The sequence below is a fragment of the Salvelinus sp. IW2-2015 genome, linkage group LG10, assembly GCF_002910315.2.
Source record: "Salvelinus sp. IW2-2015 linkage group LG10, ASM291031v2, whole genome shotgun sequence".
Taxonomy (NCBI): domain Eukaryota; kingdom Metazoa; phylum Chordata; class Actinopteri; order Salmoniformes; family Salmonidae; genus Salvelinus; species Salvelinus sp. IW2-2015.
The window spans coordinates 17,399,358-17,411,970 of NC_036850.1; the positions used below are offsets into that span (position 1 = coordinate 17,399,358).

Here is a 12,613-nt window from a genome sequence, read left to right on the forward strand (position 1 = left end):
AAACCATGGAGGGGACAGAAATTGTGTTTTAATGAAGCACTTAATATCAGAGGACAGATCCTCTGAAAGAAATTCAACAGGAACAACCAAAATAGTCTATTTCACCTACTACTCCAAACAGGTTTCTAAAGAGACTTGTGGGCATACGCCTTCTGTCAGGTGTCAGAACCATGTAGCAGATAAATAGGGCAGACTGTAAGTCGCTCTGGATAAGAGCGTCTGCTAAATGACTTAAATGTAAATTATACTCTAGTCTGAACATGATAAAACATCCTATAGTGTCTATATTTCAGCACTACATGCCATACTAAATTAGCCTAATCAAGGCTGAAACTGAAGCAAATTGACTCATGACACCCCAGTAGGTTGATCTTTTTTTATTTGTATTATTATTGGCTGTACAGTCAAGCATTCTCCCACCCCTCCAATCATATCATTGCCATTCAAGTCCCCTAGCATTTCATTTTGATGGTACAAAAGAAAAAAAGCATCAAACCAAAAAACAAATACATTCTAAAAGSTTTAACAAGAGCAAGGTATTGCGTTTCATTTGAAAACAGCATAACAGTTTGTAAAAGCAGAATATTTCAGGTCATCCCACCTCCCTAACCTTTGAACCCCTAACAGCTAATTCCATGGGTGAAAGCGCATGATACTTTTTTTTACAGACAACAGAGCACGAGAAGAGGGCCAACATGAAGAGATCAAATGTGTGCCAAAATATGCTACAGAGAAGGCATTCTGAGGGCCTTTAGAACATAATTGACAGCAGAATGAGGACATGATTTATGACATAATACATCATCATGATCTAAACCACACCCCCTCTCTTTACATCTTTTCCAGTGACAACACTCTGCATAATGTTATCTAGATTCTGTATACAAACATAATTCAACATGAGGGTGTCAGGGGTTTCGCAGTGGGATGTAGATAGAGATCGCAAGAGAGGAAAATAAGCTCTTAAAAAAATAGAATGGGCTAAAGGTATCTTTAGACACGTCCCAGGCATTATCATCAACATCAGAGAGAGAGATCTAAGGTTATAACTGGGGTGTGCATGTGTGGTATACGTGTACGGTGTATACGAGGGCAGGTATGTGTGTTTGAGAATGGGTACAAATGGGGTGCATGTGAGTGTACAGATAGGGGACCATTTGTATTGTTAGATGTAGACAGAGGCTTCGTCTTCATCACCGGTCCATCATACTGAGAATCATCTCAGGAGTGAGGTCACCGTTGGGCGGAGCCTCTGTGACAGACAGTGCCACTTCCTGCACCACCTCCTCCCCCTGGAATGACTCTTCTACCTGATTGGCAGGCTCTCCTTCAGCATGCTCCACCTCTACTGCTGGCACCTCATCCTCAACAGCTTCTTCCTCTTGGCTCGCCTGCTCGGCCTTCATCTCTTTCTTCACGATTATGTCATCCAACTCGCCTGTCGTCTCATCCTCCACACGGATGATTGCCGCCGCTGAGGGAAGAAGAAAACCACTTCACATCTGTTCAGCTGTTTTGAGTCCCTTTGGGTACTAATCAGTGATCTGCACCTGATTAAATATGTGAAGGCCAAAGTATTCACTCGATTGCATGTCTGCATGAAAAGTGAATCCTTCAAGAAACTAAGTAGGGAGGGTTGTATTTTTTTTAATTATTCCAACAGGGTACCAGAGTGTGACTCACTTGGGGCAGGTTTGGCCTTGGGAGGTCTTCCACGTTTCCTCTTGGCTGGCGGGCCAACAGGGGCAGGGACAGGGACAACCGGTGGTGCCTGCTCCACCTCAATCTCAGCTAGCAGCTCCTCCTCCTCCTCCTCCTCCTCTTCCTCAATGTCATCCAGCTCTGGCTCTGTGGAAGAGAGGAACAAGAAAGACCTGATTTTAGCACTGTACTCTTAAGATGCACACTAAATAATATTATATGATATTGTTGCATGTATAAGAACAATAAAATTAACTGTGACTTGGTCGTACCGGTGTCGTCATCGTCGTCATCCCGTCTGGAGCGCATCTTCCTCTTTCTGCCGCGGCGGCCTTTCTTGGGCGGGGTTCCGTTCTCGTCGCCGGTGTTCTCTCCGTTACAGTTCTCCGCGTGACGCAGCATGGTGTTCTGAGAAGCAAACAGTCATATACAGTGCCTTCAGAAAATAGTGAGATAATCATCCAGCCCATTGACTCTCTTCATCACCCATCTAGAAAAAATGTATACTAAAAACATTAAATCAACCATTAACATAATGGGAAGTAAAAAAAATGTTGGGGTTGAAATAGCATGGGCGACCTAGAAAGACAAATTGGTACAATTTAAGGCCACGTGGCAAACAATAATGCAGGTACTAGGGATAGGGTGTGAGCATGTGGGTCAGGGCAGATGTTCGTATGTGTAACTGTTTTTTTTTTTTTAATAATGGGAAAAATTATTAAATGTAAACAGGTATTCATATCCCTTGACTTATTCCACATTTTGTTGTGTTACAGCCTAAATTCAAAATGGATTAAATATATTCTCGCTCACCCATCTACACACAATACCCCATAATGACAAAGTGAAAACATGTTCAGAAATGTTTGCACATTTATTGAAGATAAATACAGAAATCTAATTTACACAAGTATTCACACCCCTTTGCTATGACACGCCAAATGGATCTCATGTACATCCAATTTCCTTTGATCATACTTGAGATGTCACTACAATGTGATTGGAGTCCACCTGTGACTAATTAAATTGTTTGGGCATGATTTAGAAAGAAACACCTGTCTATATATATGGTCCCACAGTTAACAGTGCATGTCAGAGCAGAAACTACAGTGGGGCAAAAAAGTATTTAGTCAGCCACCAATTGTGCAAGTTCTCCCACTTAAAAAGATGAGAGAGGCCTGTAATTTTCATCACAGGTACACTTCAACTATGACAGACAAAATGAGAAAAAAAAATCCAGAAAATCACATTGTAGGATTGCCAATGAATTTATTTGCAAATATGGTGGAAAATAAGTATTTGTCACCTACAAACAAGCAAGATTTCTGGCTCTCACAGACCTGTAACTTCTTCTTTAAGAGGCTCCTCTGTCCTCCACTCGTTACCTGTATTAATGGCACCTGTTTGAACTTGTATCAGTATAAAAACACCTGTCCACAACCTCAAACAGTCACACTCCAAACTCCACTATGGCCAAGACCAAAGAGCTGTCAAAGGACACCAGAAACAAAATTGTAGACCTGCACCAGGCTGGAAGACTGAATCTGCAATAGTAAGCAGCTTGGTTGAATAAATCAACTGTGGGAGCAATTATTAGGAAATGGAAGACATACAAGACCACTGATAATCTCCCTCGATCTGGGGCTCCACGCAAGATCTCACCCCGTGGGGTCAAAATGATCACAAGAACGGTGAGCAAAAATCCCAGAACCACACGGGGGACCTAGTGAATGACCTGCAAGAGCTGGACCAAAGTAACAAAGCCTACCGTCAGTAACACACTACGCCGCCAGGACTCAAATCCTGCAGTGCCAGACGTGTCCCCCTGCTTAAGCCCTACATGTCCAGGCCCGTCTGAAGTTTGCTAGAGAGCATTTGGATGATCCAGAAGAAGATTGGGAGAATGTCTATGGTCAGATGAAACCAAAATAGAACTTTGTGTAAAAAACTCAACTCGTCGTGTTTGGAGACAAAGAATGCTGAGTTGCATCCAAAAACACCATACCTACTGTGAAGCATGGGGGTGGAAACATCATGCTTTGGGCTGTTTTTCTGCAAAGGGACCAGGACGACTGATCCGTGTTAAAGGAAAGAATGAATGGGCCATGTATCGTGAGAGTGAAAACCTGCTTCCATCAGCAAGGGCATTGAAGATGAAACGTGGCTGGGTCTTTCAGCATGACAATGCATACCCAAACACACCGCCCGGGCAACGAAGGAGTGGCTTCGTAAGAAGCATTTCAAGGTCCTGGAGTGGCCTAACCAGTCTCCAGATCTCAACCCCATAGAAAATCTTTGGAGGGAGTTGAAAGTCCGTGTTGCCCAGCAACAGCCCCAAAACATCACTGCTCTAGAGGAGATCTGCATGGAGGAATGGGCCAAAATACCAGCAACAGTGTGTGAAAACCTTGTGAAGACTTACAGAAAATGTTTGTCCTCTGTCATTGCCAACAAAGGGTATATAACAAAGTATTGAGATAMACTTTTGTTATTGACCAAATACTTATTTTCCACCATAATTTGCAAATAAATTCATAAAAAATCCTACAATGTGATTTTCTGGATTTCTTTTTCTCATTTTGTCTGTCATAGTTGAAGTGTACCTATGATGAAAATTACAGGCCTCTCTCATCTTTTTAAATGGGAGAACTTGCACAATTGGTGGCTGACTAAATACTTTTTTGCCCCACTGTATATCATGAAGTTTAAGGAACAATCAGAATTGTGATGAGACATCTGGTGAAGGGTATAAAACAATTTCTGGAGTGTTCAAAGTTTCAAAGAGCACAGTGGTCTCCATCATCGGGAAATTGTAAAAATATGGAACTACCCAGACTCTGCTTAGAGCTGGCCGTCCGACCAAATTGAGCAACCGTGCAAGAAGGACCTTGGTCAGGGGGGTGACCAAGAACCCAATGACCACTGACACAACTACAGAGTTCCATGGCTGAGATGGGAGAACATCCACAGCACTTCCCCAATCTGGGCTTTATGGGAGAGTGGGCAGACGGAAGCCACTACTGAGAAAAAAGGCACCAGCACGCCTGGAGTATGCAAAAAGGCACGTGAACGACAAAAGATTGTGGTCTGATGAAAACAATTTAACTCTTTGGCCTGAATGCAAAGCACTATGGAGGCAAATACAGGTAAATCATTGATGAGAACCTGCTTTATAGCCAATGACCTTAGAATGGAGTGAAGATTTACGTTTCAACCGAAAAATGACCAAGCATACAGCCAAAGGAACGCTGGAATGGCTTCAGAACAGAATGTAAGAGTCCTTGAGTGGCCTAGCAAAATCCCAGACACAAATCCCATTGAAAATCGGTGGAAAGGCTTGAAGATGGCTGTTCACCGCCGTTCCCCATCTGACTTAGAGTGACTGCCATTAAAAAGCAACAAATCCCTTATTATTATCTTATTATTATTATTTTAAAAAGTGTAAACATGATATTTGGGACAAAGTCAGTCTTCTAAAACATTCATGCATCACAACGGGTAAATTAAGATTGTTTTGATTTGACAATGTCCATTTGCCCTCTAACATGGGATGAAGAGCTGCGGTGATTGCCCCCTATCCAATAGCATAGACAGTGCGACAGACCTGCTCAGCAGCTCCGAATGTTCACATAAAACACTGTGCAATTTTTTTTTTCAGTGACTCATGGGGTACAATAATTAACCAAATGCGGATTTTGGTCAGGAAAGACTGAAATCTTGTTTTTAATGAGCAACATAAAAAACACCTGCCAATTGGCGTGTTCAGTGGCTCTAACAGAGCTTGAGAAAATCTGGAAGAAATGGGAGAACATTCCAAATCCAGGTGATAGACAGACCCAAGACGACTCTAAGCTGTAATTGCTGAAAAAGGTGCTTCTACAAAGTATTGACTCAGGGGAGTAAATACTTATGGAAATTAGATATTTAATTTACAATAAATTTGGGAAAATTTCAAAAAACATGTTTTCACTTTGTGATTATGGGTATTGTGTGCAGATGGGCGAGAGAAAAACATTTTGAAATCGGGCTGTAAAACAAAATGTGGAATAAGTCGAGCAGTATGAATACTTTCTGAAGGCACTAAGACCACAACACACTGTGGAGCAACTAGGCTTCAATCCTCCCCAACCCGGTGAGAGGGTGTTTTTTTTTGTGTGTCCTGTATTCTACTCGGGAGGATATGGGTTTGGATGTGAAGGAGTCCTTTAGTTTGCAGTGTGGATGTGTATTGTCCCCTTACCCTGCGAGTGAAGGTCTTGGCACACTTGCTGCAGACGAAGGCAGTGGGGATGAAATTGGGGTCATGGTAGCGTTTGAAGTGCATGTCCAGCAGCTGCTTCTGCCGGAAAGTTTTTTCACATTGGCTGCATGCGTAAGGCTTCTCCCCCGTGTGTGTGCGTCTGTGCATGATCATGTGACGCTCCTAGGGGTCAGAGGTTAAACATAGGACAGTCAGTGAACACACCGAGGTCTAGAACAGTCTCCGGCTGATTCCAAACATATCCATGGGATGCATCTAAATAATCTAGTGGCCTCTTCTCATCTCTGAGATTGATGATGGCAAATATCTGGTGGACATCCGCCATTTCAAATCAGCGAAGATTGAGAGGAAACAAGCAGAGAAGGTCTCTTTCACGTACCTGTCTGCAGCAATAGTCACACTGGTCGCACTTGAAGCGCTTCTCGTTCTTGTGGGATTTCTGGTGCTGGATGAGTGCGTAACGCTCGTGGAACACAGCGTCACAGTAACGACACTTCCTGCCCATCTCCATGAACGAATGCTGCTTCCGCAAGTGCACACCTGAGAGTGAAAAAGAAAGGAAGGGACAATCCAAATGTAAGGAACACAGACTGATCCACTCAAGGTTACAAGACCGTATTTCAGCAGAGGAGATATGACTGTGCACAAGCGAGTCGCTTACCCAGGTCGCTCTTGCGGGCGATGACTGTGTCACAGTGGGGGCAGTGGAATTTGGCCACGTTCTCTGTGTGCTTCTGCAGAATGTGCATCTTCATGGTGCCACTCTGCGTGAAACGAGCATGGCAGATGTAGCACTCATATGGCTTCTCACCTGCCAGAGAGAGGGACGCTTTATTAGGTTGTATGCGAGACAGATAGATAGATATACATCTAAACACATAATACACACACACACCTTCAAATTAGTGGATTCGGCTATTTAAGCCACCCCCATTGCTGACACGTGTATAAGATTGTCTATGGAGATTGAGCACACAGCCAAACATTGGCAGTAGAATGGCCTTACTGAAGAGCTCAGTGACTTTTAACGTGGCACCGGCATTTTATTTATTTAACTAGGCAAGTCAGTTAAGAACAAATTCTTATTTACAATGACGGCCTACCCCAGCAAATGCTGGGCCAATTGTGCGCCGCCCTATGGGATTCCCAATCTCAGCCGGATGTTATGCAGCCTGGATTCGAACCAGGGACTGCAGTGACGCCTCTTGCACTGAGATGCAGTTCCTTAGACCGCTGCGCCACTCGGGAGCCACCATTCAAACAAGTGAGTTCGTCAAATGTCTGTCCTGCTACAGCTGCCCCAGTCAACTGTAAGTGCTGTTATTGTGAACTGGAAACGTCTAGGAGCAACAACGGCTCAGCTGCGAAGTGGTAGGCCACAAGCTCACAGAACGGGACCGCCGAGTGCTGAAGCATATAAAAAAATGTACCTGTCCTCGGTTGCAACATTCCCGAGCGAGTTCCGAACTGCCTCTGGAGGCAACGTCAACACAAGAACTGTTCATCGGGAGCTTCGAGAAATGGGTTTCCATGGCCGAGCAAAAGCACACAAGCCTAAGATCACCATGCGCAACTCCAAGTGTCGGCTGGAGTGGTGTAAAGCTTGCTGCCACTTGACTCTGGAGCAGAAGAAACGCGTTCTCTGGAGTGATGAATCACGCTTCACCAACTGGCAGTCCGATGGATTAATATGGGTTTGGTGGATGCTAGGAAAACACTACCTGCCCCAATGCCTAGTGCCAATTGTAAAGTTTGGTGGAGGAGGAATAATGGTCTGGGGCTGTTTTTCATTTTTCAGGCTAAGGCCCTTAGTTCCAGTGAAGGGAAATCCAACCCTACAGCATACAATGACATTCTAGACAACTTTGTGTCAACAGTTTGGGGTAGGCCCTTTCCTGTTTCAGCATGACAAAGCCACAACATCAGTGCCTGACCTCACTAATGCGCTTGTGGAAAACCTTCCCAGAAGAGTGGAGGCTGATATAGCAGCAAAGGGGGGACCAACTCCATATTAATGCCCATGATTTTGGAATGACATGTTCGACGAGCAGGTGCCCATATATTTTTGGTCAAGTAGTGTAGCATCGATCAACAGAACTAAAATCAGGAATACTTGGGTGTAAGGCTGAGAGATTGGGGTATGTGTTACCTGAGTGTGTCCTCATGTGTCTCTTCAGTTTGTAAGTGTCTCGGCTGGCGTAGCTGCACAGACTGCACTGGAAGGGCCTCTCGCCTGTATGGGAGCGGATGTGTCTCTTCAGCTTACTCACCTGGGGCAAAGAGAGAGAGAAACATTTAAACAACATTCCAGAAACATTTCAGTTCTACATTGCTATCTAGCTGTGAACTAATTTGCATGTATAAATAGATCAGAGGTGCATACTTACCTCCACACTAGCGTAGTCACACATGGAGCACTTGAAGGGTTTCTCGAATGTGTGTTTGTAGCGACGATGACGCACCAGCTCTCCACTGGTCACAAATGCCATGTCACAATCTTGGCATTTATGAGGACGAGTACCTAAAATGGAACGGGGCAATAGTAAACATAATTAACACGCACCCTATCATTTCAATAAGGATATATATATATATTTTTTTTTAACAGCCTGCGACTGAACATGAGAGTCTGTAGATACCTGTGTGTGTGTTGAGGTGGTTCCTCAGCAGTGTGACCGTTCTGAAGGCCCTCCCACACAGATGGCATTTGTGTGGCCTCTCATCTGTGTGGCTCTTCATGTGGCGGTCCAGGTTAGAGCGCCGGGGGCAGGTGTAGCTACACAGCTCACACTGGAACGTCTTCTTCACACCTGAGAGAGACAAGAGGTTATTAAAGACATTAAAAGGTAGACTCGGTGAAATGACGTTGCCACGAGCAGCACCACAGATATTGAGATGAGCGAAATGCAAGACGCCGCGCTCACTGTCACACAGTATCTGCACATGTGCACATAGTCGCTTCACACTGTTAAGAGCGTGGTAGCCACGGGACCAAAACAGCACGAAGTTGAGCCTTGCGCTTCAACGTTCATAGCGGTTGCAGAAATAGACCCACTATGCGTTCTACTTCCTGCATCATCGCCAATTCTCCCTTTAACACACACACAGATCTCCTCCTCACACCCCAAAAGAGAGGGGTTGCCATACCCCCACATACACACAAAACTTGACCTTTCACACAACTCTGACCTTTCTTTTTTATCTTGGTGGGTTTGGGCGGCTTCATGTTGCCCACAACCTTCTCAGCGTTGACCTCAGAGAGCATCCCCTCCTGCTGTTCCTCCTCAAAGTCGTATACAGACACGTCCATGTCTCGTTCCCCCTCCCCGTAACGCAGGCGGCTCTTCTTGCCCTTCTTTCCCTTGCGGATGCCAGCAGTTGGCTGGTAATCTGGGTCTTTGGACCAGGTCTGGTCCTCTACTTGGGGCTCAGCTTCCTCCTCCTCCTCCTCTCCATGGGTCACCTGGAGCTCATCCTGGGCTGCCTGCAGTTCTTCCTGCTCAACTGTCTCCACCTCTCCATTCGCCCCAACCTTCACCACCTTCACCAGACAAAAACAATTTGCCAGGAAGGGATTAGAGTTGTATTATAGTCAGTGCATCTCACAGGAGCCTTCAGGCCAAAGTGTGTACAGAAACATTAAGCAGGACATTAAAATGGTTGTTTAAAGTGTGTTTGTAGTTGAGTAGCGTCCGACCTGGAAGCCCTCGGGCAGAGGGAGGGTGTGGCAGATCACTGGCTCTGCCTCAGTATTGCCTGCTGAGGCGTCAACGAAGCTGGCCTGGAGCTCTTCCACGGTGGCTGTAGTGACAGGAACCTGCACCAGCTGCAGCTGTCCAAGCCCCAGCGCTGCACTCGTCTGCTCCATGTTGCCCTCCATGTTCACCACCTAAAGTCAAGACACAGTCAGGGTCAGCCAGTTCTCTGAATAATTTATGCCTACAAGTTTGGCTTACAAAGGATATCTTCCAAACCTTTCTCAGCGTAAACTCACAAATCACACTAACCTGCAGGGTAATGATCTGTCCCTCGTCTCCCCCGGTGACCGTCACTGTGCCGCCCCCTTCGAGGACCTCAGTCTTCATCTGTAGCAGGGCAGGGTCAAGGGTTGAGTCCAGGGTGTCCATCACCATCATTTCAACATTTCCTGTCACCACTTGGGGTGCCACACCCCCTTCCATCAGGGCAGCCTCTGCAGTCTGGAGCAGCTCTGCTCCCTCCCCACTGTCCTGGAGACCCTCGACCTGAGCGGTCTCAAAGGAAACGACTTCACCCTCCATAGAAAACGACCTGATAAGACCATAAAAATAACTTTGACGCATGATACACTATATATACACAAAAGTATGTGGACCCCCCCAAATAAGTGGATTCTGCTATTTCAGCCACACACGTTGCAGACAAGTCTATACAATTGAGCACACAGCCATGCAATCTCCATAGACAAGCATTGCCAGTAGACGATTCTGTGCTTCCAACTTTGTGGCAACAGTTTGGGGAAGGCCTTTTCCTGTTTCAGCGATACAGAAATGGTTTGTCGAGATCGGTGTGGAAAAACTTGACTGGCATGGACATAGTCCTGACCTCAACCCCATCGAACACCTTTGGGATGAATTAGAACACTGACTGCAAGCCAGGCCTAATCACCGAACATCAGCCGATTATTTTCATTTTAATCCTACTTCTCTGATCTACCAACCATTTGTCCCAATAAAAAAAGAACACTGCCAAAATACAAAATAAGCAGATACATTTTTTTKKGGGGGGGGGGGGGGGGGTATAAAACTCACCGGTAAAAGGAAACTACCCGAATCACCCTAGTGTCTTGCCCTGGTATAGTGGATGTTTTTGTAACAGCGTGCTGGTTATAGAGGTCTCTCATGACAAGTTTTAAATCGAAAGTCGGCTGTAGGCGGACCAGGCTGGCGCGATGGGACGTGGTGCCGATGATAGAAAACCAACCCATAATCTAGTTTCTGATTTGGAAGAAATCTAACGTTACTCTCCGTGCTCGCAGATTTATTTGGGCTACATAATAAGAGATTACTCTACATTCCCTCCTTCCGTGTTTACTCTCGGAAACCTTACCTAGTTACCGAGCCAACTTAACTAGAGCCCCATTTTGAGAAGCAGTAAAATAACGAATCCATAGAAAGTATTATACAATTAGTGTTGATATTAGAACCATCGGATGGTTCTAGAACATAGACTAAAACAACTACCCAGATCAGGGGCTATGTAGTAAATCTGAGACTACAGAAGATATGATACATTTTATTTTTTTCAAATCGTAGCACCATGAGTGACAGGAAACATTAAGGATGTTACATTGAAATTGATACAAAGTTTAAACTCGAAATGTTGAGCTTTCGTTCTAGAACCCGGAGACGCAGGTTCTCTTCTCAAAAGAGGAAACAAAGGGCACGAGAAGATGGACGCCTGGCCTAAACAAGACCCTAAACATTAAAGCATTTATAAAGCCATCCGTGCCTTAACACGAACCAATAGCAGTCCAAATACACTAATACGTTTAACAGAAGCTCTAACTTCTGGGTTATAAATGTTTTTAGTAAATTTTCGATAACGATAGAGGGAGACAAACACCCCCCCGCCAGTCGCCTGGACCGCGAGCCCCACCGTGACACCTAGAGGCCGACGACAGCTCCTACAAAAATGCCCCCCTTCATCGGAGAAAGTGACGTTTTACCTGGTCCTCGGTCTTCCTTTTCCGGGTAAATTTGCTTGAGCGCTCAGTGCTTGTTCGGTCTTCCTCTGGCGACGGTAGGGAAGCTTGCCCTTGCGTCCCAGCTCGATTAATCCTCTCACGCGTTGACAGAGTTGTCTCTACACAAAATGGTGGCCTGGAGCAGGCGAGTGTGCATGCGCAGACAGAGGCCCGACGGGAGAAGTGGGAGGGTGGTACCGCAGCAGTTGGGTGGCAGTGACGTCTGGGCGCCAGTTTTGAATTCAAGGGTTCGGGGGCGTGGTTCTGGGTGAACAGTTGTTTCCACACTACAAAAAAGTTTTATTTTTCCTAGACTTAAGTTTGCATTACCTTAAGAGGGCTATTTTACTATGAAAAGCTAAATATTTCAAGACTAAAGACTACCATGCAACCACAGCTTAAATGCATGCTTGTAAGAATAGTTTGTGCAAGATGTAGCTTTTATTACATAGATGTTATTGTGGAGCTGGGAAGGATTGAAGCAGGCTATTATAGTGTATATCTGCTTGACTTGTACCGGCCCCTCGAACGTTCTACTGCTTGAGCTCCTAATCCTCTTATAAAATATTAGCTCTGCACCTAAAAATATACAGTACCGGTACCAAACATTTGTACCGACACCTATTTTAGTCCAAGTCAAGCACTGTGTATATCCCATATACCTCCTTCCAATAATTTAATTAAAGGTGAAAATAATATTGTGGAAAATTGTATGGCCTCCTCTTCATCATGACCCAAGAGAGGGCAGTACAGTTTAGAAAGATGTTGAAGTCTGGAAGTCATGGACATAAAAGTGCTGCTTTTTGAGTAGTGGATGCCAGCCCAGAACATTTGAGGGGTTTTGTTTAATTGTTATCATTCTCAAACATTGATTTTAAAGCACACTGAAAGTACACTCATAGAAATACCATCCAATGCAGTAGATT

At 44.9% G+C, this 12,613-nt stretch overlaps 1 protein-coding gene across 2 annotated transcripts; it reads right to left on the bottom strand.

Moving 5' to 3' along the window:
- Nucleotides 1-362: 362 nt before the first annotated feature.
- Nucleotides 363-11,882, bottom strand: LOC111969409 (transcriptional repressor CTCF). Of its 2 annotated transcripts, none has more exons than XM_023995547.2 (13): nt 11,670-11,882; nt 9,970-10,047; nt 9,660-9,851; nt 9,152-9,503; nt 8,602-8,772; nt 8,350-8,483; nt 8,112-8,232; nt 6,624-6,773; nt 6,342-6,502; nt 5,942-6,124; nt 1,974-2,109; nt 1,684-1,848; nt 363-1,474 (listed from the first exon to the last, which is right to left on the bottom strand). In XM_023995547.2, exons 2-13 carry the CDS (start codon nt 10,045-10,047, stop codon nt 1,194-1,196), a joined length of 2,124 nt encoding a protein of 707 aa, XP_023851315.1. In that variant the 5' UTR covers nt 11,670-11,882; the 3' UTR covers nt 363-1,193. The 2 variants fall into 2 exon arrangements, with proteins under 2 accessions (XP_023851315.1, XP_023851313.1); XM_023995545.2 differs by having other exon boundaries at nt 9,970-10,252.
- Nucleotides 11,883-12,613: the final 731 nt, after the last annotated feature.

Coding starts and splice junctions, on each gene's coding strand:
- LOC111969409 (XM_023995545.2), bottom strand. CDS start 10,242: ATGGAGGGTGAAGTCGTTTCCTTTGAGACCGCTCAGGTCGAGGGTCTC. Junction 8,773..9,151: donor CACCAAGATAAAAAAGAAAG/GTCAGAGTTGTG, acceptor TGTCTCTCTCAG/GTGTGAAGAAGACGTTCCAG. Junction 6,503..6,623: donor CGCCCGCAAGAGCGACCTGG/GTAAGCGACTCG, acceptor TTTCACTCTCAG/GTGTGCACTTGCGGAAGCAG.